The sequence below is a fragment of the Corvus brachyrhynchos genome, unplaced genomic scaffold (genome assembly GCF_000691975.1).
Source record: "Corvus brachyrhynchos isolate BGI_N302 unplaced genomic scaffold, ASM69197v1 scaffold29, whole genome shotgun sequence".
Classification (NCBI taxonomy): Eukaryota; Metazoa; Chordata; class Aves; order Passeriformes; family Corvidae; genus Corvus; species Corvus brachyrhynchos.
Window position 1 is genome coordinate 1,238,525 of NW_008240033.1, and position 27,593 is coordinate 1,266,117.

Genomic DNA, 27,593 nt, shown 5'->3' on the forward strand with positions numbered 1-27,593 from the left:
GAAACTAGGTTTACTCCATCTCATTATGTTTGTCTGGGGCTGCATTTTACAGGCAGCCTTGAAAGTTATTCTCCCAGGGGGGAAAAAAAAAGGAGAAAAAAATAAAAAACTCCTGCTTTTCAGGAGCTGAAACAAAAAACACTTGCTAAAATTACAAGCCTTAAAAACAATAGTGGTGTTTCTTGTGAGTCTTGCACGACACCTTTTTTTGTTAGATTATATCCTTGCCTTATTGATACTGATGACAAAACTTTAGGAGAGAAAAAATTTGACCTATTATTAACTGTGAGTACTCCTAGAGGCTTAAAGGTTTGCTTACACAGGCAGAATGGTTTTGATTTACAGGGATTTCATGGCCTGAGAATGCTCCAGATGACCTAGATGATTAATTGTCCTTGAAGGAATAGGCAGCTGACTTTTTTTCCCACCTTTCCTGAGTGGTAGAATTTAAATAATTTTACTATCTCTTAGAAAAAAACTCACTAGAACTATTTCACTGACTACATTTCATATCTTAGCAGGATTGTCAATAGCACACAATAAGTAGCCTAAATGCCGGTCCTTGGACTCATACTTTTTCCAGGTGCAGGGAAGTTCTCTACTGATGTAGCTGTAGTTTTTGAATTGTGATTTTTCTTTTTGCCCTAGATGATCAACTCATGTTTTTATTGGTGCCTTTTGTATTCTAGGAAGCAGAATGTGCATACACATTGTTTGTAGTTGCCATCTTTTGGCTCACAGAAGCTTTGCCACTGGCTGTTTCGGCTTTGCTCCCTGCCTTTATGTTCCCGTTGTTTGGTATAATGGGATCCAAGCAGGTAACCTTTGTTTTTCTCTCTTTTATATTGTGCATATCAGGAACCAAAACTCCAAAGAATGAAATGCTTAATGTTGAAAACTGTCAGGCAAATCTATGGATTTGCTGAGTGCCAATCACAATAGTTCTGACTCAAGACTTGCTCACGTGCTTTGTCTTCAGGACTTGTTCACATTTCTTTAATAATTTTTTCTACATAGTGATTTAGTGCTTAGATGCCAGTCAGTAAGAAAATGCTAGATAGTTATGAAATATCCTTAATATTATAGAGGCAGAATGTCACAATCATTACCCCATGTGCAAACTGCTGAGTGCAACACCTCATGCCAAAGAGATGACTTCATAGATAATCATACTCTAAGTCTATGCTTAAAATTGTTATTTTATCTGTTGGATAGATAAATAAGTAACAAAAACAACATTTCATTGGTGATTTACTATGTATGTGAGATGTGACTGATGATTTTAGGTTGTTCTATCCTAAGCTTTATTTTTTATTTTATTTTAACCATATGCACTTTTGTGCTTTTATTCTTGAATCATTTGGTTAAATGAATTTAACAGTTCCAATGAACTTAATAATTTAATTTTAAGCCAAAAATTGTTTTTCTTTATTTATTTCATAGTATAATCTTACTGTATTTTTTTTCATTAAAAATGATGACACCAAATGTTAAGAAAAATTCACAATTTAAAACAAAGGATTTACTTTCCTTTTTATTCTTTGTTTTTTCTTTTATTTCAGGTAGCATCTGCTTATTTTAAAGACTTTCATCTGCTGCTAATTGGAGTAATTTGTTTGGCAACGTCAATAGAAAAATGGAATCTCCACAAAAGAGTGGCTTTAAAAATGGTGATGCTGGTGGGTGTCAACCCTGCATGGTATGTGCTAAACTATGTCTTGAAGGACAATAATACTTGTGAAAAGCTATGTATTGCAGAAATAATTGCCTACTGATTTTTCTACAGTAGAAATCCAGCCTTTCTTTTCTACTCAAACAAAGTAGATACTTAAATTGATATGACTGGTTGGTAGGAGACACTTTATTATTTTGCGGAAATCCTAACTGGAAGTTCCCTGCAGTGATTCTGTTCATAATAAGGATCGATCCTTCTGAACAAAAAGTATGATTAATTTGTGAATAATGTTGGGGTCCAGTTCCTTGATGGTCATTGGAACATTCCCACCTAATGCCTACAACATAAAATCTGTTCTATGCTGATTATTTTTCTTTCAATAGTGTTTTCAAAATTCTGGACATTCCCAAACCTACAAAAAGAGTTCAAATACACAATGAGGGGCAAAAAATCATAAAACTAAGCAGATGGTGGGAAGGGAAAAACACATGAACACAATATATTTACTTGTGGTGTTTTCCTTTGTCTACATATGAAAAAAATATCAAAGGATAGGAACTTCCTCAGCTGGATGAGGTGATAAGGGAAAAGAAATCACACTCTCTGCTTACTCATTATCAACATATGTCTTACAAAGCGAAAAATTTTTCTTTGCTTGCTTTACAAACTTGCAGAAAAGGTTTAGGCTGACAGATGTATCTGTCAGCGTACCAGTAAGGCTGCAGATAAGATCTACAGAGCAAGTTTAGCTTCCCAGAATACATCATGCTCATGACTTCTTGCCAGGAAGCAGAAAGGAAGAAAATGGTCAGGAAACCAGAAACCCCAGGTCTAAAAAATAAGATGCCTCTTAGGTGATTTAACTAATGAAACGTCATGGGAATGCTGAATTATTTCTATTCCTCAGTAATTTGACTGACCTAATTTTAAGTATCACATGTATTTGGTTTAGTTCTGTCTCTTCTGATAGCTGGTAGCTTCCTGTTTGGAAAAATTCTCCTTACATTCTAGTTCTACTGCTTCCCATTATCTTAAGCTGTATTCTTGTGCTATGCAAGTTTAGTCATTTCAGCTTCTCTTTTGATCACTCCTAATTCTCAACTTTTAGCTGAAAAGTTGAAAGGGAGAACACAAATGGATGGTGTGCAGTGCTAAGCTGAACACTGCTGGGGAACTTGCTGTGGACAGTCAAACCTGCAGCCAGCTGCTGATGATACCAAGAGCAACTCCGCAGACAGAGTTGTGACCCTGGGGAAGCATCCTTCATAACTAGCTCATCTCTATCACATTTCAATCATGGCAAAGGGATCATAAGACTATGATGAGATGATCTGTGAAGGAGAGGATCTACCACCTCTCAGCATCTGCTGCTCACCAGCTGTGTCCATGGCAGGGATGGTGGTGCTCTCTGTGCCCTCCTCAGCCACTCGCAGCAGACCCTGGGCAGCCTGTGCACACTGGAGCCTCATCCAGCCCAATGCAGAGACATCACTGCAGGAGACCTCCGCATTAGAGGCCATAAAGGGTGTAGAAGTGAAAGTAAAATAGCAGGAGACTTCTGGATTCTGCATTATGTATTCTTCTGGAGAAACTGATGTGTATCAGGAATATGTGGCCAGCAGGACCAGGATGGTGATAATCCCCCAGTACTCAACATGGGTGAGGCTACACCTCAAATCCTGTATTCAGTTTTGGGCCCCTTGCCCAAAAAAAGAAAGACATTGGCATGCTGGTGCAAGTCCAGAGAAGGGCAGTGAAGCTTGTGAAGGGTCTGAAGCACGAGTCTTATGAGGAGCAGCTGAGGGAGCTGGGGTTGTTTAGTCTCAGGGGGGCCTTTATCACTGTCTACAACTCCCTGAAAAGGAGGATGTAGCCAGGGGAAGGTTAGCCTCTTCTCCCACGTGAAAAGTGACAGGACAAGAGGAAATGGCTTCAAGTGGAGCCAGAGGAGGATTACATAATAGGAAAAATTTCTTCAGTGAGTGGTTGGTCAGGTATTGGAACTGAATGCCACGGGAGGTGATTAAGTCATCATCCCTGGAGGTATTTGAAGATGTAGCACTTAAGAACATAGTTTAATGGTGAACCTGGTGGTGTTATGTTTATTGTTGGACTTGGTGATCTTAAAGGTCTTTTACAGCCCAGATTATTCTATGAGCCTGTAAAGGCCTCCTGTCACTTGAGCCATGCAGTGTAATCTGCAGACTAGCAGAGAAAGGTGAATGTATCTGTGCAACCTGCAAGGACTACAAAGGGTGATAAAATACCGAGTGTGCACTGCAAAGCAAAGAGTGACTTTATAGCTGGATATAATGAAATAATTATCCAAGGTTCCATGCATAGTATTTTTTTAACTATACCACATGGAAAATAATGCAGAAAAACTGGGGCTGAATAGGATAGGATATATTTTATTATTTTGTAATCACTTTTAGAGTCCCTCAATACAGCCCACCACATTGTACCAAACGGCCACCTGACCATCAATCTATCTAATGCTAGAAATTTATGATGAATAGTTTTAAAATACATTAGTGAGTGTCATCTGTTTTTATTTTTAAATACCTTTACAAGTTCTACTAAAATGCCATTTCTCTACAGTGTGAAAATTCATATTCAGTATGCTTATTCTGACCCGTATTTTCTGCATAAGAAACACAATTCTTCCTCAACTTCTGTCTGAGGACCTAATAAAAAACTGCCTAAATTAATGGGTTTTGCACTACTTACTGATGACAATTTATGTTGAGTCAAGTCTGTTACTTGCTGGTCTACAGATCATTTCATCACTATGCAATTAAAATGCACAGGGAAAGACAAGGTTCCCCTACTGAGAAAAAATCCTGTTTGAAATGTTGTTGCTATTAGCTGAAATGAAAGGCTATGAGAGACATTTTGATGGTATTTTTATATCATCATATAATGTTTACATGATTTTTATATAATTTCTATATTGGCTTCATGTACTAAGTAAGCTTGACATTTTTGTGAAGCTTCTGATCAAGGCTGGGCAAAGAACTTTACAAATTGCATAGATGTCTTCTGAGAGGAAGGTGCAATGCCACCATTCCTCCACTCAATTCTTTCGTTGTGATGATGTATGGCAGGTGTTTAATGACAATGACAGCACCTTCCAACTCCAAGAAATGCATTAAAAATGACATTGTGACCTGTATTCTAAATTTGCAGTCCAACTTCACCAGATATTAAATGGAATGTTTGATTTTTTCAGTCACTGATGCAATTCAGTGTATTGCATATCTATTTGTAATAAACTTCTAAAAAGTTGAGCCAAGACCAGATTAAGGAATTTAATGACCTTGCCTTTCCCATTTAATATCAAAGATGATGTTTACTGAAGCCCAAATAATGCCTAGACTTGCCTCAATGCTCTGGTTAAGAACTAAGTTAACGACCATTTACTGAATTGTTAATATTTCTTCCTATAACAAATGAACTGGTCTATCTAGAGGACTTTACAGCCTAAGTGATAACTCCACGGTTTTAACCTAGACTGTACAGTATGAGATTAATAACATCATCAGTGTAGCCATTTTAGCTCGTTTGAATTTGTGACATGCATGGTGCTCTTTCTTCAAAGATGGTTCAAACAGAGTATAATTCTGTAAATAAACATCCTTTATAACATATTTGAACCTCTAAAATAAGATAATTTCAGTGTCTTAGATCGAGATTAATTCAAAAATATTCTCAGAATTACAAGCTTTAAATTTTCAGTGTTTCAGCTTCTCTGTTGACAAAGTTCTCTATTTATATTAAATAGACTGATGATAGGAGGTGCTACTGTAGCAGTCACAGACTCTTCTCTCCTATTCCAGGCTTATGCTGGGTTTCATGGTTAGCTGTGCTTTCTTGTCAATGTGGCTCAGCAACACTTCTGCTGCTGCCATGGTGATGCCAATTGTAGAAGCTGTAGCTCAGCAGATCATCAGAGCTGAAGCAGAAGCTGATGAGCTGGAGCTGTCCTGCTCTAATGGCTCCATCAACCCAGCACTGGAGCTGGACGGTAGGCGCACGGAGCGGTTCTATCTTTGCCACCCTCACTCAGTAGTAACAATTACAGCAAGTACACAGCAAGTACAATTAAATGGCTAGAGAAGTATTGGCACCATTATGTGCTTCACTGTGAGACTTCTCTTGGATTACTGTGTGTGAGCTCTGTCATGATCACAAAGATCAATTAAAACTGAACAGGTGCAGAAGGTGGCAGTTGGATGAGAGGAGGGGAGAAGGGAAGAGGCTGGCTTACCAGGCTCATAAAACGGCTGGAAAGAAATATGATGGCTAGAGATGCGCTAAGGCTTAAATGTTAGCGTAAGAAAGGAGCTCTTTAAGCCATAGGGTAATGTTGGAAGAACACTGAATCTAAGCCTACACAGCTGGATTGTAAATTAAAAATATTTCTCCTCATTAGAAGATTCAGATTCGGGGGCATAGGAGTCATGAGGAGTTGGACACAAACCAACTGTTTCTGAGATTGGTGCCTTCAAATGTATTGATGGGATGATGTGAAGTGATTGCCTGGGATGAGACATGCAGATGGAGCCCCTCGAGTTTTACTCCCTTAAATTCTTATCTGTCTTTGCATCACTGTCTTACAGAAAATATAGGAGAATATGATAACCCAGACTGGAAAGAGAAAGAAAAACAAGCTAATGGGTAATTGTTGTTAATTTACTAAATTCTGTTCTAAGAATTCATCTAAATAGAATATCTGTTTGTTACAATACATGCCTTTTTTTTCTAGATATAACAACAGTGTGGGTAGTACTGTAAGCACGGTTGAAAAGGAAAATGAAAAAGGAAAGGAACAGGTACATAAAGTGTCTTTTTATTAAGCAATGAAACTTAGTTTTAATCTAAATCTCACTTCTATGCCACACCTAACATGGCACAGGTAGCAATCAAGCTAGTTACATGTGAATAAGAGATATACGTGTTGTCACACACACATACACACTTTGCTTGTATATTATTTCATTGGTTTGGTCCTCTCAGTCTATTTTACACAAATTAAAGCAACCTCACCAGAGTAAAAACTCTATATATCAGGTGTGTGTATATGTATCAGTCTATACAAAGGCAGTTCTTCTATAAAGACAGATCACAGAAAGGACTTCAGGATTTGACTCTGCCTCCTTTTCCTTTACATGAATAATTGTACTACCAGTGTAACTGTGAACCAAACCACACTGCAGACAATTACACTGCCAGTAAATTGTCAGGCTCTTCTGAGATATCCTTGAGTTCTATTTTTATGCCTGCTGATGAGCCCTTCTTATATATTAATTGGTGTATATACTTTCTAAGCAGAACCTACCACCTGCTGAAGCAGAGAGAAAAAGCAAAAAGGACAAATACAGTGGGATTTTCAAAGTGATGTGTTTATGTGTTGCTTATTCTGCTACCATTGGAGGACTGACCACAATCACAGGAACATCAACTAATCTGATTTTTACTGAGCACTTCAATTCGTAAGAGACTATATTATATTATTTGTATTCTTCTTGGTCCAGAATTTTAACTTTCTTTCTTGAGTTCTCACATGGCTCCTCTAAAACACGTTAGAAACCTTGCCCTTTGATTTGATATTGTTTGATTCTATTGCTTTTCTTAAATGTTTGTTAAGGTGACAAAGTGAAATTGCATGGTTGTATTTGCCTTACACAGAGAAAGTCTATAAGTGATCTGCCAACACATGCAGCAAGATGACCATTGTTTCGTTAAGTAGTACTTTACTGTTTTGGCAGCTGCATGGAAAAAGATAGATTTTTCTGAGAAGGAAAACACTACTTAGCATGAATAGGGCAGGCACTATCTGGCCATAAAGACCTGTTAATTAATTTCTAAGTACACCAGGAGGTAAGTTCAGTCTGCTTAGCAAAGAGCATCAGGAGACTTTCAAGAGGCTAAGCACTGTTGAAATGAGAAATCTGGGTCCATTAATCAACAAAAAAGCAAGTAATTTCAAACCAGTCTGAAACTTTGCATTCAATGGAACAATGTTTTAAGGTATTCTAAAGCATTTTTTAATATTCCTTGTTATATTTAAGTAGAATGGTTTGAAAAGAAAATTGGCAGATTTCATTCCAAACCCCTTGAAATCCAATAGTTCTCACTGAACATTTTTTTTCTAACTACTTATTTTCAGAAACATTCCTACTCCAATTTTGAAATAGAACAAAATAAAGCACAATCCTTTTGTTGTCCTCCCCCACTATTCCCTTTTGCACATGGTAAAATTGTTGAAGACCAGTTATTGATAATATTTGTAGTGTTTGCCTGCAAAGAGTTTACTGTTATTGACACTGAATCACTGTAGAAAGAGAATTATTAAAATCAGTCACACTTTTTCATTTTCCAGAGGAGATAGGTCTAGAAAATAAATCAGTGTGTCCTGTCCATCCTTGCTTCAGGCAAAACCTGTAGTGGATAAACCAACAACAGCAGAAAATCCAACCAGAACTGTGTAATAGATTGTTTTTAAAAATCATTTAAATTTATCACCCATTCTACCTGAGGAATATTTGCTCTGTAGATGAAGAATACGTAACTTCAATATTCAGATTACTAGAAATACTTACACAAATATTCAGCCCTGTACAAACTTATTGTAGAACTTGACCACAATAAACTATCATTTTGTAACAGAATTGGGTCTTTAGCATAAAGTTTTTAAGAGCTTGTTTTGTTGCTCATAAAGAAATTATCACACATATTTTAGGAAAGATCATAAACACTTGAGCAAGTGATGAAATGTTAAATCATTACTATGCTGATACCAGTTCTCTCCTATCTTGGAATTTTTACGTTCAAAAATGGATGTGGCTAACCATGTAATAAAAGGTACGTAGCCATGTAATCAATAAACTATTTAACAGCACAATGCTCTATATTGTTCCAGTTTCACTGTCTCATCATTATTTACAGTTGCAACTCAGAACATCACCCCAAACAGAGGGTAAGGGGTTAGGTTTGGTCTCTGCTAGACTATATTTGTGATATATGTAAGCATCATAGTAAATATAGATCAAACTTAAAATTTGTACAATACTTGAGAGAGCATTTATAACAAGCATTTACAGCATCAAAACCCTATGGACTCATCAAAATTATTTTCCTTCTAGCAAGAACCTGAAATACAATAGATTGTCTAATAATTGGAAATAGTCATTAGCATCTCTATCTGGACATTTTTCTTTCCCTTCCAACTCATTTTTGCATCAAGAAGGAGGGCTGCTCAAGGAGACTTGAATTTTCTCATTTTTAGCATTAAAAGCTCTCTCAGTAGAGCTGGGAGAGCTCAAAGGAAGAGTAACTTCTGTTCACAAAGTAAATTGGAAAGCAGGCTTTTTTTACCCTGCCTTTTTGCCTATCTGGCATCAAAAACATTCAACAGTAAAGCAATTTCTTTCAGAAAAACAAAGCCTTTCTCCTTTTCTTATATGCACATGGAAGGGAGATCTCTGCTTGAATAACCTACATCTATAAACAGTAGATTAAGACAACCTCAAAGAGACAAGGTGAGTGGAGAGACAATCCACCTAGCCAATGAATAGTCATGAAATTAGTAATAATAATTTTGATTTTAATCAGTTTTGAATCACTTATGGAAGTCTAAACAATACAAGTCTCATTGTTGGTTCCACTGTTGCCTTCTACATTCATTGGAACTTTTTCATTTGAGTATATTTTCTTGTGCTAAGGTCTCATCTCAAAAAACTCCTTTCTTTCAAATTCTGTTTCTTATAGTTCTAACAGTCCTTAGGCTGTGCATGGCCCTCCCTTGCTTACTGAACTCACTTTAGACACACCTCAGTCAGTGTCAGATCCCCAGACCTGCTGCTGATCCAGTGCTCAGATAACTGGCACAGCTGGTTCCTGTAGTGGTCATGATGACCAGGAACAGGATGGGAGGGTGAGGTAAAAGGATGCCAGAGGCCACCTCATGCTGAAGTCCACTGCCAGCCAGAAGAACTCTCCTGCAGCAGTGGTTTCTGGCAATTCTCACAAGTCTTCATTCCTTTGCAAAGCTCAACTGAACTTTTTTTTTTTTTTTTTCATCCAGACGTTACCCAGATTGCCAGTGCATCAATTTTGGATCCTGGTTTATCCTTTCCATCCCCATCACAGTTATTATTCTACTCCTCTCCTGGGTTTGGCTCCAGTGGCTTTTCCTTGGGTTTGAGTAAGTGAATGGTATAATCAATAAAACTAAAGGTTACTGATATAAAAGATAATTTGTACCAGGAGTAAATACTGCATCTTAGTTTAATAGGCTCAATAGGAAAAAATGCAGCAACAGTGATTTTGCAACCTTGATTAGTATGGCTTAATCTCTGGATGGGACAAGAATTTTCTAAAATAAGGATCCTGGACTATTCAGCCCAGTGTGAAAAGTCCGTATCACAAATGGGTGTACTCACTCCGTTATAATATACACACATCATCATTAATCAGTGCATGTGTGCAAGACAGAAGAATACTGAAATCTTACACATTTTTTCTGACTGGAAGAGTAATAGGTGTATGCACTTTGTTGGAGTGAGGCATTGGTTTGAATACTTGAGCAATGTCTATGTTATAAACTGGATGACTGTATTTGTAAATGTGAGGTAAAAAACTTCTGCTTCTCCTAAATTTGTATGTGGTGGTATGGTAGGGTTTCTGTTTCTCCACAGAGCTTGGGCTTTTATAGTTCTGGAGAGGACAGTACTTCTTTTGGGATGATTCTTCAAAGCCTTTTTCTCCATGGGTTCACTAACATCTGGAGAGATAGGTGGGACACCAATCTTCCACAGTTACATGGCTACTTATGGTGCAAGACATGAAAAGTGAGACTAGTTTTAAGCAGACAGAATCACCCCATGTTTACCACTCTATATGTGAACATCTATTGTTTCATTTTTCTTTATTGTTTTGATAATGTTCTTTTTAACATTGTGTAAGAGTCTTGTCCAAGAATTAAGCCTTGGCTTGTAGCAAATACTCTGCTTATCAATATGTAGGCTACTCATGTGATACAAACTTTTTCATTCCAAAACAAAGTAAAGCAAAGCCACAGATGACTTTCATTAAAGAGACAGGTTATATATTTGATTGTTTCAATTAGTTCACATGATTTAAGTTTCACCCTTCCTGGGCAAATGAGCTGATCACTAAGAGGACACATTTTGTTTCTGCCTGTCAGTCTCCCACTGGGCATTGTCAATTAATTCCAATATGCTCGGTTTGCTGTGTGATAAGTAGATGGGAGATACTGCATTGTAAAGTGACAGTTTTAGATTTGTCAAGTGCTATTGGTAACTGGAAAGGTTGGACACTTTTCTATATACACTATTAACTCATCATCAATGTTGCTGCTTTACATTCCAGTTTTAAAAACATGTTCAAGTGTGGCAAGAAGAAAACAGCTAGAGAAGAGGCCTCATCACGGGTGATTCTACAGGAGTACAAGAAACTTGGACCAATTAGGTATTTCAAACTATAAATCTGCAAACAAGAGCAGGTAAATCCAAATGTGAATTCAGGAAAATTTATAATTCATTCTACTTCTGCTATAGCTACCCAGAAACTGTTACACTTGTCCTGTTCATTCTAATGACCAGTAAGTGATTTCTTTTGATAAACCAACAAGAACTGTACTGTGCCTTAACTACATACCTTCTTTTCTTACCAATTTTCAAACATTAAAATATTTTCTATTGAAAAATATTTCTTTCAGAAATATGCCAGGCCCAAGTTGTTGCAGACCTTTGTAGTGTATACAGAAGATAAACTCCAGCCATTTCACAGATGTATGTGTGAAATAGCTGAAATGTGTTAAAGGATAAAATAAAGTGTGTCTTAAGAGGCATTGTGACTAGGTTTTAGGCTTAATCTGGTGAGGGAAAATGCATAAGTACTCCACTTTCTCATCAAATGTGAAATTTAAAGAATAAATCTGGTTAGAATTTTTTGATCTACTGCCCTTAGTGACAGAACACTTGTATGCAGGGTAGCCAACATCCCCTGCTTGGACAGCTGAAATTATGGATATAAATTCTGTCCATTCCTACATAACTCCCTTAACATCATAGTTTACCTAACACCAAAAAGTCAAAAACTATTGTGTTTTTTTGCCTTCTGCTGCAACTTCCCCAGGATCACCTGGATTTTTTTCCCTTTGTAATCACTCAGTCTTGCAGCAATTTATATTACTGTGATATCTCCTTTTCTCTTGCTGTAATTACTGTTATTTCAGTTCTGTTCTTCTGTGATGAAGGTTTGAGTTTTGCTCTGGAGTGATGGGAAGTAGTTGTAGGATAGGTCCTCATGGATTTAACATTTATTACTGGATAGCCCAAAGGCCAGTGCTGGACCAGGAGGGTAATTTTCCATTTTGTTTTCCTGTGTGTTTGTGATAAATGACATGTGAAGGCACACAGACATCATGCCTTCTCTCTTTAAATATATTTCCACCACTTACACACCTTCCCAGTGCTCTTCCAGAAAGTCCAAGAGAGGATGTCACAAGGAATAATTGTAGCACTTCAAAGATTTAAAATGTAACACAAAATTATTTTGTCGAAAAAATACCATTAAAAAGTGTATTAATAACTAAGATTGTTTTAAAATTATTTACTTTTAATCATCAGAAAAAATTGAAAAAGAATATTTGTTTTTTCCTTATAACAACAGCTGAGCTGATGATCATTGTCTCATATGAAACACTATACTCTTGAAAGGGTTTTGGAGTGGTGACCTAATTAAGGAATCAGCTAGCTAAGCAATCAGGCTGGGTTGGTTTCTCTTCCTGCTTCCTGTTAACACCCAGTGCTCACTGAGCATTGTTTCAAGAGCTACATATTAAACTGAAAAACAGGAACTGTAAACAGCCTTTCAAATACAGGACTTAGGCTCAAATGACTTTTTCAATTCAGAGAGCCCCATATTCCTATTTGAAGCTAAAGTTATCATTATCTGAGGATTTTGTACAGTGGCAGAGAAAAATAGAACATTCTCAAAAATAAGCATGGTTCCAGGTTCTGCACAGGGATGTTACTTTGTGGATGGCCTCTAATGTTGTCCTTGGAAGGAACTGCAAGCATGTGTCATATGACATTAGGCCGAATACTGTTGTAATTTGGAACAAAGAGAAACAAAGCTTTCCTTATGTACTTTAAGAGGAAAGAAAGCATTTCTTACTATTCATACTTTGCCTATTTCTAGATAGCTTTAATTTATGAATCAATTATATTAAAAGGCATAAAACCAGTAAATCAGGTTAATAGTTTCTGAGCAACATAAACTTATCAGTGAAAATACATGAGAGGGGCATAGGGTCAGCAGAGGTACAGCTGTGAACAAGGCATATACTTAGAAAAAAACCCGAAACCAAAGAAGAGCAACAACAAAGAACTGGGAAAAAACCCTCAGATCTTAGGAACTGTGTTTCTTTCACTGTGATGTCCAAGAGGCTTCCAACAGTGCACTGAACTGCAGATTACATCTCTTATACATTTGTTTGCTAAGGCCCCTGCCTATAAAATTACTCAGTGTTTTGGATTTAAGTACAGAGATAGGCATGTGCGCGCACAACTTCCTTAAGTTCATGGTTCAGGAAACAACTATAAGGAAATATTCTCCACCCTTACAGAAATCCGATAGCGCTTGCTTCCACAGGGCCTTATCCCACAGAACGCCTAAGGGAAATTCTGCCACCTGAAAAGAGCTTTGACCTTATGAAAAGCCACAATGTCACTCCCAAACTAGTGAGTGAGTCCTATTAGGTGGGAAATGCACCACTCTCAGGATCTTAAACCGGAAAAGGCTGTCTGATCCTTTATTCTAACTTTCTGAAGATCATAAGAGTTACACTGTTCTCTGTGTTAAACCCAGTGAGAATTTATTTTATTAGAACCTGAATTTCCAGAAAGAAACCAGGGTTGATGTTAGGGTGACAAGTCCAGTGTAGTGGTTTGGTTCAAAATATCCATTACTTACTTATTTTCCTACTGAGATAAGAATTAGGAGAAAGCAAAGAAGGCACAAAACTCAAAAGAATACAAAGAAGTTTATTAACAGAACTAGAAGAAAGAAAAAAGGTCAGACTAAACCTTCAGAACACTTCTCTTCCCCCCACCTTTCTCCCTTCTCCCGCTGACAACGTAAAAAGACAACCCTTGAGATTTTTTCAGTCAGTTTACCACCTCTATAATAATCTCTCTCTCAGTTCACTTAGGGAGAGGAGTCTCTCTTGCTCATGCTATGGAGACATCTCCACAAGAAACAGTTCTCTCATGGCTTCAATGTCACAGCGAGACAGCCGCCTGCGTTGGTTCTCTGCTCACATGTGGAAGTCCCTTCCCTCGACTTACAGCTTTCCCCAAAACTGCTTTTGAGGGTTCAATCTTGAGCTAATGGGATACCATTTTAAGGATGAGCTGTTCAGAAGCAAAAGGTTCTCTTCACCTATCTCTGGGATCATCTTCATCTCTAGGAACAGAGGTCTTCTTCTTCCCTGGGAGCAAGGGTCTTCATCACTTTCATCTCTCTCTGTTCAAGCTTCTCACCAGATCACAGCTACTTCAACATTTGCTTATTTCAGCACAGGTACTTTTGTTCATGGCTGTGGTTTGAACGCTCCACCCCCCCATGCTTTCCTGAAATTACAACAGGTACTCTGATGTATCATAGTTCATCACCATAGCTTTACAACAGAATTTCAGCTTCAAGGTTTGAAGCATCTCCTCTTTCTCCTCTCTTGGGATTTCAGCTCTTCCTTCTTCACTGACTTTGGTGTCTCTATGGTGTTTTCTTCACGTGCCTTCACCTTTCCCTTTCCTTTGACTTGGGAGAGGATTGATGTCTGCAGGTTACATCTGTTCTGGAGGAAACTTGCAACACTAAAAGGTTTAATCTCACCTGGGCCTTGCAGCTGGAATTCGCTTATCGCTGTTGGTCACCTAATCTCTGCCGGGCAGTGGCCTCAGATGAATTTCGGCCACACTAGGCAAGGGCTGGCCTGGCCGAGCCACGCTGTGCAGCTGCCTGCACGGAGCAGGGCTGTGGGGGCTGGGTGCCGTGGCTGACCCGGCCGGGCCGCGCCGAGCAGGGCCCAGCCCGGCCCCGCTGGGCCGCATCACAGGCCCCCCAGTTACCTGTCCGAAAGCCGGAAGCAAGAGAGCTTTCCCGGTTTTGTTGGCTCTTAAATGTGGACCAAAGAGGTGTGTCAAGCTTCTTAAGTGGATTAAAAAAGTTGCTAATATTCAAACTAGCCAGTTGATTGGTTCTGTCGGGTCTAGAGGAAGCTGTAAGCACCTCTTTGCAAGAGAATCACTTCCGTGGCTGATGGAACCCTCCTTAACTAAAAACCCAAACTATGCAAACCATGACACCCAGGTTCCTCAGATTTTGGAATTTGCTACTTTTCTTGATAGTCATGTCTGTTGTCAAGCTAAAAAAGACAAACTCATATATTGCTTTCTGTCTGAATATAGCTTCCAGCTATGTCATTTTGTCTTTCTCTGTTGGATTAAAAACTCTTCTGTGATAGGTGCTTTAAAAGTATGTGTATCTTGTGATTATATCACCTTATAAGCTTTGCTTGATGAACTAAATGGAATGCTTAAAGCTTTGATTCAAACAAAATTTCTCATCACTCTCAACACCCATGTTCATGTTCTCAGACCCTTGTGTGCATCCTCACATATTACTGAATACTCCTTTAATATGCAAACACTGATATATCTGAAATCCCAGCAGAAATACTGCCATTTATTTATGTTACCTTCATACTTTCTTAAGAGCTACTTTTTGTACTGTCAGCAAATTTTTAATCCACATTTCTGCTGTAGCAGTATTGAGTAGAGCCCATTATTTCTAGCTTTATCAGATCCCTTTAAAAAATACATTACTTCTATCAGTTAATTTTTCTTAAAAAAAAAATTGTATATCTATTAAAGACTAATCCTTTCTTTGCTGTCCTGCCTGCACCCATGACCTCCTTCTGTGAGTTGACAGCAGGATGTTTTAATAAATATTGTATAACACTACAGAGAGCAGCACAGGGTAAAAATGCCTGTTTCCTCCCCATCTGTTGACAGCACAGGATCACACGTCATTTCTGCTACAGCAGTTTCCTTCTATGTCCTGGCCTAATTCCAGGCTGTAGGATATTATCTTCAATTAGAGCAGCTCCAGGTTGGCCTTTGGCCAGGGGTTTATGAGCCTCATAAGAAACAGAAAGTTCAACACTGGGCTGCAGCTGATAACAGCTGATGTAGGCTGGGTTGGCTTCCCTCACTCTTCCTCAGATTATTGCCTGAATTAACTGTATTTTTTTTTTCGTCATGGGTTATTGCTTTCTTTACTCCTAACACAAGACCACTATGTATTTTTGTCCACAGCCCTTTTCTCTACAATGATCTCAGCTGGAGTCATTGTGAGATCTCCTGAATCAACAAGTTTTTTGCTTCCTTATAGCACAATCAGATTTGCAGTTTTATAAGCAGGTAGATGTTGTATATGCAATTGTATTACAACTTGGATAAATAGGCTTTGAAAGATGTTTATCTCAAAATTTGATAATAATTGAAAAGCTTCTGTTTGGAATGGCATCGTGTGTGTGTCCTGATAATAGTCTGACTGATGGTAGGATGTTATGTGTGTCCCAAGCCATTAACCACCATTAATTTTGAGAATGGTGTTTTGCATCAGGAATACTAAGTTTTGTGAGAAAAATTGCACCCCCTACTTCAACAAGTGTAAGTGTGAAGTCCTGCACCTGGGGAGGAACAATCCCTGCAGGAAGGGAACTGCAGGATCACCTTTACAATGTTTAAAACTACGTGGGAGGGAGCAAAGAGGAAAGAGTCAGGCTCCTAGTGAAGCCTCAGTAGCAGGATGAGAGACAATGGGCACAAAATGAAACTTACGAGATCCCTCCCGAACATCAGGAAATGTTTTTTACCTGTGATGGTGACCCAGAGAGGTCATGGATTTTCCACCCTTGAGATATTAAAAAAACTGTCTGAACATAGTCCTGGGCAGCTGGCTCTGTGTGACTCTGCCTGAGCAGAGGGTGTTGGACCAGATAACCTCCTGAGGCCCCTTTCAAACTCAACCATTACATGAAAATGCAGCAGCCTAGAGGAAAGTGACAGCATGAAGTGTTTCTGTATCTAGATTTTGCTTTCCTTCAAAACTTCTAGCAAGTCTTAAAAGAATGTAGGATAGGATCTGAGAGGAAAATATTTTCTATCCCTAGACCTGGTGCATCTGGTCCTAGGCTAAAGGTAATATATAGGCAGAATCGTCTGCCTTAGGAAACCATAAAAATATAGTAACTTTCTTTCAAAATGTATTTTCTATACAGGCAAACACTAGGAAGCAAGAGACAGAAAATATTAGAGAATCCCTTCAACTTCTTTGACATCTTCATTTTGTGACAGTGCTAGCTAAAATTATGCTGGTTTTGGTGTAAACCAGCTATGCATATTGTGCTTCTTTTTTTTTTTAATTTCACCTAACAACGCAAAGGACTCCATCAGAGTTTGAAGCATATAACAGAGAATTTTTTTTCCTTTCAGTGAAAAGTTCTGGTTCAGTATAAAACATTAAGCTGCTGGGAAGATCCGATGGGAAGTTATTATTGGACCTACTGTAGCTGAATATTTAGAAAAACATATGGTCTGAGGCTGAGAGAACAAATATATTGGTGTATTGGTTCAGAAAAATCTTACAGAAGAACTTGCAGAAAACAGAAAAAAATGACAAGGTTAAGAAAATGTTTGCTTAGCTTTCTTCAGTAAAATTTCTATTCATTTTAATGACCATCTTCACTGAAATGAGACAGACTGGGATATGTCACCAGCTAACATTGTGTAACAGATTGGATGTGTTAAAATGGCCTTAACAGCTCAGCTTTGCACCTTGCCTGATCTTGGGGCTACTCTTTACAAGTTAGAAGGATATTGAAGCAGTTTAAGAAACAGTAGTGCAAACAGTTCTTAGGCACTGGAAATGACCAAAACAAACATGACCTTTGTGACTGTGACCCTAGTAATAACAGCCATAGGAAGATGATAATAAAGCTCTGCTGCCTTTCCTCAGCTACAAAAGCATCACCCTTTGTGGGTATGCACTGTGCTTTTTAAGGCCTCTTAAACTGAATCTATTGCAGAGCATAATTTAATTTAAATTATTAAATTTATGACTGAACTGTGAAAACTAGTTTATTAAGCATCAGCTACTCCAAAAAATCCCCCTTCCCCCAGCTTATTTCTGTGTGGCAAAATAACACATGCTTACTCAAGATGTTTATTTATGAGTTTATAGGGTCTGCACCAAATATTTCTATAGATGTGAGGAGCTCACCTTGACTGTCTGCCAGGTGCCCACCCAGCCACTTTCTCACTGCCTCTCCTCAACAGGACAGAGGAGAAAATAAGGTCAAAAAGTTTGTGGGTCAGGATAATGATAGGGATAACTGATTGCTTATTAGTTACCATCATGGGCAAACCTGATATGGGAAAAATTATTTTAATTACCAATTAAAAATAGAGTTGGATGGTGAGAAACAAAGACAAAAACTAAAACCCTTTTCCCCCATCCTCTTTTTTCCCGGGCTCAATTTGACTCCTTCATTCCTTACTCCTCTACCTCTTTCCACGACACCTAGTGGTGCAACGGATGGGGAATAGAGGGTTATGGTCAGTCCACAGCAGGTCTTCTCTGCTAATCTGTCTTTCTCCTCTCTCCTCCCTCCTTCTCCTGACTATATATATTTATATGGTTTTTTCTTGTTAACTTCTCCTTAGGTATAAAGGCTATATTACGGATTCAACAGCTGCCTTAGTGATAGGCCTCCTGTTCTTTATTATTCCAGCAAAAACATTGTCTAGGACGTCAAATGGAGAAAACAGTTGAGTATATTTTGATGTAGATTTTACAACAGTAAGGTATCCAAGATGCTACTGTAAATGTAACTTACTGCATTGTTTAGAGGAAAGTTGTTAAATACTAATGCTAAAGTCTTAGTAGAGGATATAAACCACTGGGATATAAAGCATCCCTGGCCTGGAAATCAGTGCCAACAATTATGCAACGTGAGCAGCAGGAGCTAGTGCTGGGCAGGAAGCTGCTACCTGCAGCCCACGGACACCAATGGAAACCACCTTTCCACTGACTGCAATGGGCTTTGAAATGGGACTGCATGGAGCAGGGCTAGGCTTATGTTTTGAAAATGTTACTGCTTAATTATAGTACCCTATAAAATTCAAAACTACATGAATTCATTGTCATGTAATTTTTCCTCTTCAAAATGGAATTTTTGTTTAAAGTATACCTCTGGCTTGTCCTCTTTATGTATTCAGCTGTGCTGCTGAAAAAAATGGGATCTAGGGGTTCACAGAGAAAGCAAGGTCAGAACCTAAATGAGTCTAAGTGAAACATCTAAGTGAAACAGCATTTGCTCAGTAATCTGTTTGAATAGAGAAGTTTTATTGAGTAAATTAAACTTATTGCTATTCTACAGCTGTCTTCCACATAGGGAAGGAGGGGAAAGGGGCCAATGCTCCACTGGTAGAAACTGTCGCAGCTCTAATGTCCCCAAGCCATGACAGTTTTCCCCAGCTAAAGGTCTGCCCCAGGAAGTGCAGGTTGTTTCTGTCAGAGACTTTGTTCCTGTTACAATGAGGTTTTTGTCTTTGAATTTTTCCCAAGTACTTCCTCAGGGAGATTATTTCAAGAGCTTGTCAATATGTTTTTAAATGTTGGTTGGGGGGCTGTATCTTTTTCTTATTTAATTTTTTTTCTCATTTAATTTTTTTTTTCTCTAGCTGTTTTTGGTTACATGCCACTGATTACTTGGAAGGAATTTCAGTCATGCATGCCCTGGGAAATAGCTATTCTTGTTGGTGGCGGGTTTGCGCTGGCAGACGGCTGCGAGGTAATGCAATTTATAGAAGATACTGAACAAATAGCATGACCCAATCAGGAGCAATTCAGACATGCAGTGAATTCACAGCTATTCTCTTGTTTTAGCAAGTTATTCTGTAGCAATATTGAACTGGATAAATGAGACAAATATTCAAGCTGTTCAGAAAGCAGGTTTAGAGAAAAAGAAGTTCCCTATGTCTTCCAAGATTATGCACAATGATGACTCCTGTTTCTTATTTAATTTAAATCTGATGGGGGCAGGAGTTGTGAAGACACACTGTTTCCAAAGCCTCAGAGTTAATGTCACTAAGATAATTCCCATGTGGAATTACTGATGGCTACTCCAATAAATCAAGCAGGTTTGGACCTAGACTCTGGTTATGAAGCCTAATATACTCATATTACCATTCTCTGATTAAGACTCCTCTAACCATCTCAGAGATGCAAATATAAATAAATGGAATATAGTTTGCATGGGCTCCTATAGGGCACCATTGAATTACAAAAATGGTCTTAAAAACATTTGGTAGGAATATGGAAAATATTTCTGATTTTTCTCTTTTACAAAAATACTTCACAATTAGCAGATGAGTAAAGTCCTGTTATACACCATTTGCTAAATATTCCTTTCAGTGACTTGCTAAAAAAAATCATGTTCTCACATTCCTCATGCAGGTTTCAAAACTTTCTGAGTGGGTAGCAAGTAAATTGACCCCTCTAGGATCATTACCCTTGTGGCTGATTATCCTGATATCCTGCCTTATTGTCACTTCAGTAACAGAAGTTGCCAGCAATCCAGCTACCATTACAATCTTTTTGCCCATACTGTCTCCTTTGGTGAGTATAACAAGCTTATTTTTAATCAGAATCTATTCTATCATCCATATAATAATGCAGCGGCTAAAAGAAGGAGTTTTAAAAAGTCTCAATAAAATACTTCATGCAGGTTTTTTGCTGTCCTCTATTGTGCATTGGATACTTGGTTGCTTTAGGTATTTCTAACAAGAGATGCTGAAAATTTAGTAAAATTACATAAAAGTTCATTTCATTATTTAAACCCAGACAGCAATCAAGCTCCACGCTCACTCAATCCCGCACCAGTGGGGTCTTGAACAGAATTAGAAAGAGAAAAGCTAGAAAACTCATGGGTTGAGATAAAGACAATTTAACAAGGAAGGCAAAAGCCCCACGTGTAAGCAAAGCTAAACAAGTAATTAATTCACTGCTTCCCATGGGCAGGCTGGTGTTCAGTCATCTCCAGGAGAGCAGGGCCACATCACATGTAACAGTTACTTGAGGTAAGAAATGCCACCACTCCAAACTCCCCCCACTTTATATACATATATATATACTTTATATATATGAGCATGTTGCTATATGGTATGGATCTTGATCTGTTGGGGTCACCTGTCCTGACTGTGACTCCTACCAGTTTCACCCCAGCCTCCTCATCAGCATGGCAGTGACAAAAGTAGAAAGGGGTTTTTCTCTGTGTAAGTACTGCTCAGCCAGAAGAAAAACATCCCTATACTGTCAACACTGTGTTCAGCACAAATCCAAAACATACAAACCACTGTGAAGAAAATTATCTCAGAAAAATCTAGTACAGTTCAACATGTGAAAATTGATGCTGTTATTACTATTTGTGAATATTTGAAGCTCTTAAAAGGACAGTTCTCTTAGGGCTTCTTCAGGACTGCATCTTCAGCAAAAATGGTTAACATTGCAGGTTGTCACAAAGAGGAGAGAGGGCTAATAGATGTGCTTTGTATGTACTTCTCATTTCTTCTGTCCTTAGATCAATCCTGTCCTTTCTTATCATCTTTATCAAAACATCTGATTCTTTCTTCTTCAAAACTTACTGATTGTCTTCTAGCCTGTAAATTTTCCTATTGGCCAGCCTTGACATATACTAATGTATTTTCTCTTTCTTTCAAAGAAATTTTACTCCTCTTTTCACATAATTACAGAATCATTTAGGTTGGAAAAGATTTCTGAGATCATCATATCCAACCTTTGCCAACTAAACCATGACACTAAGTGCTCTGTCTAGTTGTTTTTTGGACACTTCCACAGATGATGACTCCACCACCACCATGGGCAGTCCATTCCAATGTTTAACAACCCTTTCACTAAATAAATTCTTCCTGATGTCCAGGAACTTTATGACCTGAATGACATTACCTAATGACCTGAACCTCCCTTGGTGCAGCTGGAGGCCATTTCCTCTTGTCCTATCACTAGTTGTCTGGGAGAAGAGACCAACCCCCACCAGCCTCCTTTCAGGGAGTTGTAGAGAGTGATAAGGTCTCCCCTGAGCCTCCTTTCTCCAGGCTGAACACCCCCAGCCCCTTCAGCTGCTCCTCATAAGGACTTGTGCTTCAGACCCTTCCCCTGATCCATTTCCCTTCTCTGGACATGCTCCAGCACCTCCATGTCTTTCTTGTAGTGAGGGGCCCAGAACTGGACAAAGCACTCAAAGTGTGGCCACAACAGTGTTAAGTACAGAGGGACAATCACTGTCCTGGCCAAATCATTGCTGATCCAGGCCAGTATGTCATTGGCCTTCTTGGTCACCTGGGCACACGCTGGCTCATGTTCAGCTGCTGTTGACCAGCACCACCAGGTCCTTTTCCAGTGGGCATCTTTGCAGGCAGTCTGCCCTCAGCCTCTGGTGCTGCCTGGCATTGTTGTGACCCAAGGGCAGGACCTGGCATTTGGTCTTGTTGAACCTTATCCATCCAGCCTGTCCAGATCCCTCAGCAGAGCCTTCCTACTCCCCAGGAGATCAACACTCCCACCCAACGTAGTGTTATTCGCAACTTTACTGAGGGTACGCTCAATCCCTTCATCTGAATCATCAATAATGTATTATATACAAATTCAATGCTTTTGCTTTTTGTGCCTGTTTAATATTCTTAAAAAATGAGTTACAGGAAAAGGTGATTGCTCATTGTTTAAAATGGCAGTTCTATTTATGTTTCACCTGTGTTAATACAAGAAGTTTGTATTTCTGTATTTAATTTGGCAAATGTATCCCTTGACAGCTGTATTCTCTTTCATTTTTTGGTAGGCCGAAGCCATTCATGTGAACCCACTTTTCATTTTGATACCTGCTACCTTGTGTACTTCCTTTGCGTTCCTGCTTCCTGTAGCAAACCCAGCCAATGCCATTGTATTTTCATATGGTCATTTAAATATTATGGACATGGTGAGTTTTAAGCAAAAGTCCTAAAGGGGATATTTGGCATTTTAAAAACTTTCTTCCGTGTCTTGATGCATGTTTCTGCTTTCTTTTTCCTCTTCTTCAGGTGAAAGCTGGCTTGGGCATTAACATCATCGGAGTTGCTGTAGTTATGCTTGCAATCATGACATGGATTGTGCCTATATTTGATCTCTATACTTACCCAAGTTGGGCACCCAACATTCCATCTACAAATGGCACTGGGCTGTAAAAAAAAAAATCGTTTCTTTTTTTTCTCATATGTGGTGAGTCACTTAAAATGCTTTTTAGTCACCACAACGATAAGGATCTACATTACTATAAATGCTGTATTTCACAGTCCCAGAGACTGATGATCCAGTCTGAGAGTCTAATCAGGAAGAGTGCTAGACTTTTTAAAGATCATAGTTAGATCAGGTTTCTAATCTACTTCAGCTAGTCTGAATTTTTATATCTTCATGTTATGAAGGAAAAAGAAAAAAGTGCATAGGCATTATCACTGACAACTTTTCCCCATTCTCAGGGTAGCAGAACAATGAAATTTAGATTTTATTATTTCAAATACAAATCCTTGTTATTACTTATTTGGGGGTTGTCAGAGAGAATATTGGTTTTCTGTTTTCTAGATTCAAACTGTTTGAGACAGTGTTGATCACAAACAAAAGATCAGGCAGGGGACTGTCTTGAACCCATAGTTTACAGACCTGTCAAAAATGTACAAAAAAATGGAGAAGAGCAGAATGACCACTTACACAGCACTTTATCTATTAAGCACCTTGTAACCTGGAAGGAGAATGCGTACTTAAGCACATGTTTAGTCTACATCCTCCCAGGACCTCACTAAAATATGTTGTTGCTCTTGTAAAAAAAATATATATATATTTCTCTGGATATACATACATTGATAGATCTGAGTTGATCTGTACAAATGGAGACTAAATTATCATCATACCTCTCTGCCAAAAGTAGAGATATATCCCCTTGAGGAATGAAACCGTAAGACAGTGCTGAAGATTTAACAGTCAATCTGTCAATCAAGTGCGTCTTCACCAGGAGGCTCATGATCTCTGCAGGACAGGTGGCAGTTTAAGGTGACTAGACTGTGTTAATATTGTAATGTTCTAAACACAAAACAGTGCAATGTGGTCAGAATGTAAGTTGGAGTTCAAAGATATCTTCAAATAATTATGTTCTATTTGTTTGTTACACATTTTTCACCATGAAGACTACAGCCTTACCTGTTGTGAAGATCCACGATAATTTGTAAAGAGCATGTAATTAGTCGTCTGAATGAAAGCTGCATGTATTTAAACTGCATCATGCCTTGGGACATCTGTATGATAGTTGTAAACATCAATTTGTCTTTTAAAGATAGTGTCCGTTTTTCTTAAAAACAACAACAACCAAAAAATGCTTTTGTTTTTTCATTAATGGTTTACATTTATTTTAGGTAGTGCATGTTTAGAGATGTCAGTCATGACTTCTGTAATGCCAGAGCGCAGTGTATAGCACTGTTGTAGATGTAGTTTGTTTCCTGTAGCTATTAGTTGCAGGTTCAGCTGCAGTGAATTATTAAAGAAGCACTTTTTCTTAATGAATGGTTCTCTGTAAGTATTAGTGTAAGTATTGGTGCATGACACCATGCTTTTAAGCTGGATGGAGGCTGCTATCACAATTTTTTATACAGTGGCAAAATAGGGCTATGACCATCACTGGGGCAATCAGGAGCTGCCAGTATACAAATAATGTTAACTGAACCCCTGCAGTAATGGTTATCATTACAGGTACACAACACTTCGCTAAATGAAGTCAGGTACCAGAGGGAAATTCTTATACAAGTAACTAATCCAAGATACAAATTTTGGATTATATCATATGGTATTTTCCCAGAAGCATGTGCAGTGCAGGAGCTCATGGCTTTTTCAGGCCTTTGGTCCTGCAGGGATAGAGAGGAAGACCAGCAGAGTGCTCTTACTTTAAGGTATTACCTTCCAATTCTGTCAATAATTTCCCGATTATTCAAGGACAGTGGAAACAGTGAATCACAGTATTTCAAGTGGAAGGGATCTCAGAAGTATCCAATCTTGCTCAAAGCAAGGTTATTACTCTATTCAGACCAGGTTGCTCAGGGATTTGTCTAGTCATCTTGAAGCTCTCCAACATGAAACCCAACATGCACAATTTCCATGATTAATATTCTCCAGTGCTTTACTGTCCTTATGGCAAAATATTTTTTCTTTAAACAAATGAGCAAACATATTAATTTTAGGTTAACAGACTTATTATTTTCCTTTTAGTTGGGATTTTTTTTACTTTTTCGTGAACCATGAAAGAGGGAAGACAGTCCTCTTTGTGGCCTTATGTGGTCTCCCACTGGAAGTGATATTTTCAATCTCCACAGGTCTGCTCTGCAAAGCCTTATAATCATGTGGCAACTGTTGTTCAGCCAAAGGAAATCTGTTAACTGCTTCTGAGCTGCCCCCGAGTTTTATTAATGTTCACAATACAGAATTGGCTGTTGTAACCTCAGCCTTGAAAATGACAATGAGGTCTACAGGGGTCCATGAATGCACTTGTCCATTAAATCAGCCTTTGACACCAGTATTCTCTCTTCAAGTCGCATATCTTCATGGAAGAAAATAACCATTTTTCACCATTTAAGAGAATGCGTCAGAAGCTGCCGACCATAACAAGTGATACAGTTATCAGTAAAGCTGAAGCTGTTTGTGCCAGTTGATTTTCAGCTGTTCATTTTCTTTACTTTCCAGCTTATTCATAAAATCATAGATAATATGACAACTAAGGCCTCGTCATATCTGAACCCTCACAGACCACAGAATTTCCCTAAACTATTTTTTCAGGGCAGAAATTATGGTTAAGTATCTTAGTAAACAAGAAAAAAGAGTCAATTGTTTAATGAAGGATGCATTTTCAAAAACTATTTTCACTAAAATTGGCATATGCGATGGATAAGACACAAAGAGAGAAGGGAGAGATTTGTTGAGTAAAGTTGATCATCTCTTGGACCTTGTGTTTTTACAATGTGTTGAAATGAAACACAGAATTAAACATAAATTCACTTTCAGTGATCAGCATCTTGTGTCATAATGCACCAAATTAGTGACAAAAGTAAATGATTAAGCATGATGTTTTTGGAGACCCTATTTACGAAGAAAGCCAGTTGTGAATAATCAAGTGGTAGTACTGGGAAAGTAGGGTCTCACCAGGATTTTTAACTTGTTTTGCCAGAAGATTAGGGAATGGGTCAGACGCAATGTTTGAGATTATTTGTTATTATTACTAATTTATTTTAAAGCTTTTAGGAACATTTTAAGTAAAAATTAACAACTCTGCAGTGCAGGGATTAATATTGATATTATATTCCTCACCTGAGAGTGTTCAAATGGAGGAAAAAGAATTTCAGAGTGTGGTGATCTGTGTACCCAACGAGTGGATTTAGCTCTGACTGCAGGCGTGGATCACCATGCTGATCACCAGCAGAAACACACTCTTCATATGTTGCTATTATATTCCTTGCTTTGACCAGAATTTGTATTAGGACAAATGGTGGAAATGCACCTGTAATTATTTTAAGAGTTGATTAATATATGATGACATTAACTATTTGTAAATTGCTTTGTTCATAATTTCCATATAAAAGGTGGGGTTTTTTCTTTGAAGCAGATGAATCTAATTAGTTTACTGTAATAGTACATGAGTAATATTTATGACTTTCTATTTATTTGTGGTCCCATTCCTGATGAATTAAAAAGAGCTTTTTCCCTATACTTCACTGGGGATATGTGCCAGGTCTTTGTTCTCCTTTTCTATGGTCATGCTATATTTAATGTATTTTCACTTTGTTTTGGAAGATGTTCATTTAGATTACCAGAAACCACAAACCAGGTGTACCCTGGAAAAGTCTTCTTGACTTTTCTATTTTACAATCAGGTAGCCAGCTCAGTCTTGCACCATAAATCCCCTTATGTACTTTTAAAATTAAATTACTGTGTTTGTTTACTGCCAGGGTCTAGCTTGTTTAAAATCAACCAGCCTATAGCTCAAGGGCTCACTGAGGAGCAGTGCAGCACAGCACCTCAGGAAGAGTGTAGCAAAAAAAATCCTGGATCTTACAATTCTTTGATTAGGTGTAGATATCAAACCACCTCGCATATGAATAAAAACAACAAAAATACTCTTGTATATTATGTGCAGCTGCTGGCAGGACTGGAAGGCTTCTCGTGACCCCTTAGATGTCTAGCAGTCTAGTCCTGCCCCCTCTCCTGACCTGCCCTTGGCAGCCCACAGCAGGATGCCACTAGTTCTGATGGTGACACCCTGCTGCCCCAGAGCACCTGAGGATATTGCCCAGCAGTCAGGCCTCCACATATATTAGATCACTTTGCAGCTATTAGTTAGAAATTATAACTTCAGTTATCAGTTTAGTTCTCTGTCTCTGCAAAGTTCATTTGATGATTTATGGTTTTAACAATCACTTGAACTGAACTCTTGTCAGTGTTATTCCTTAACGCTTTTGCCTTTTGTTTCTGGCAGCTGATATATGTTATTTTACCTGCACAACGTTCAATTTCTGCACAACTTTCCTTTACAATAAAAATCTACTATTTTAAAAATAAATATTTTCTGAATGCTGTACAGTCCAACATGTATTAGTGATAAACTAACAAGAGCTAAAATTGTGATCTGCAAAGAAAAGCTATTTGTCAATAAAAGTGCCTGAGATTTCTTAAA

At 38.3% G+C, this 27,593-nt stretch overlaps 1 protein-coding gene across 1 annotated transcript in view; it reads left to right on the forward strand.

Annotated features, from left to right (window-relative positions):
* The window catches only part of SLC13A1 (solute carrier family 13 member 1), a 49,450-nt gene extending 21,857 nt beyond the window's left edge, over positions 1–27,593 (forward strand). The window contains exons 3-16 of the mRNA XM_017743742.1: positions 690–818; positions 1,563–1,699; positions 5,515–5,702; positions 6,298–6,355; positions 6,444–6,510; positions 7,010–7,170; positions 9,765–9,884; positions 11,072–11,170; positions 11,260–11,307; positions 18,487–18,602; positions 19,519–19,628; positions 20,294–20,455; positions 22,692–22,829; positions 22,930–27,593. Of these exons, the coding sequence (XP_017599231.1) occupies positions 690–818; positions 1,563–1,699; positions 5,515–5,702; positions 6,298–6,355; positions 6,444–6,510; positions 7,010–7,170; positions 9,765–9,884; positions 11,072–11,170; positions 11,260–11,307; positions 18,487–18,602; positions 19,519–19,628; positions 20,294–20,455; positions 22,692–22,829; positions 22,930–23,073 (1,677 nt within the window). The 3' untranslated portion in view covers positions 23,074–27,593. The remainder of the gene's footprint in view (positions 1–689; positions 819–1,562; positions 1,700–5,514; positions 5,703–6,297; positions 6,356–6,443; positions 6,511–7,009; positions 7,171–9,764; positions 9,885–11,071; positions 11,171–11,259; positions 11,308–18,486; positions 18,603–19,518; positions 19,629–20,293; positions 20,456–22,691; positions 22,830–22,929) is intronic.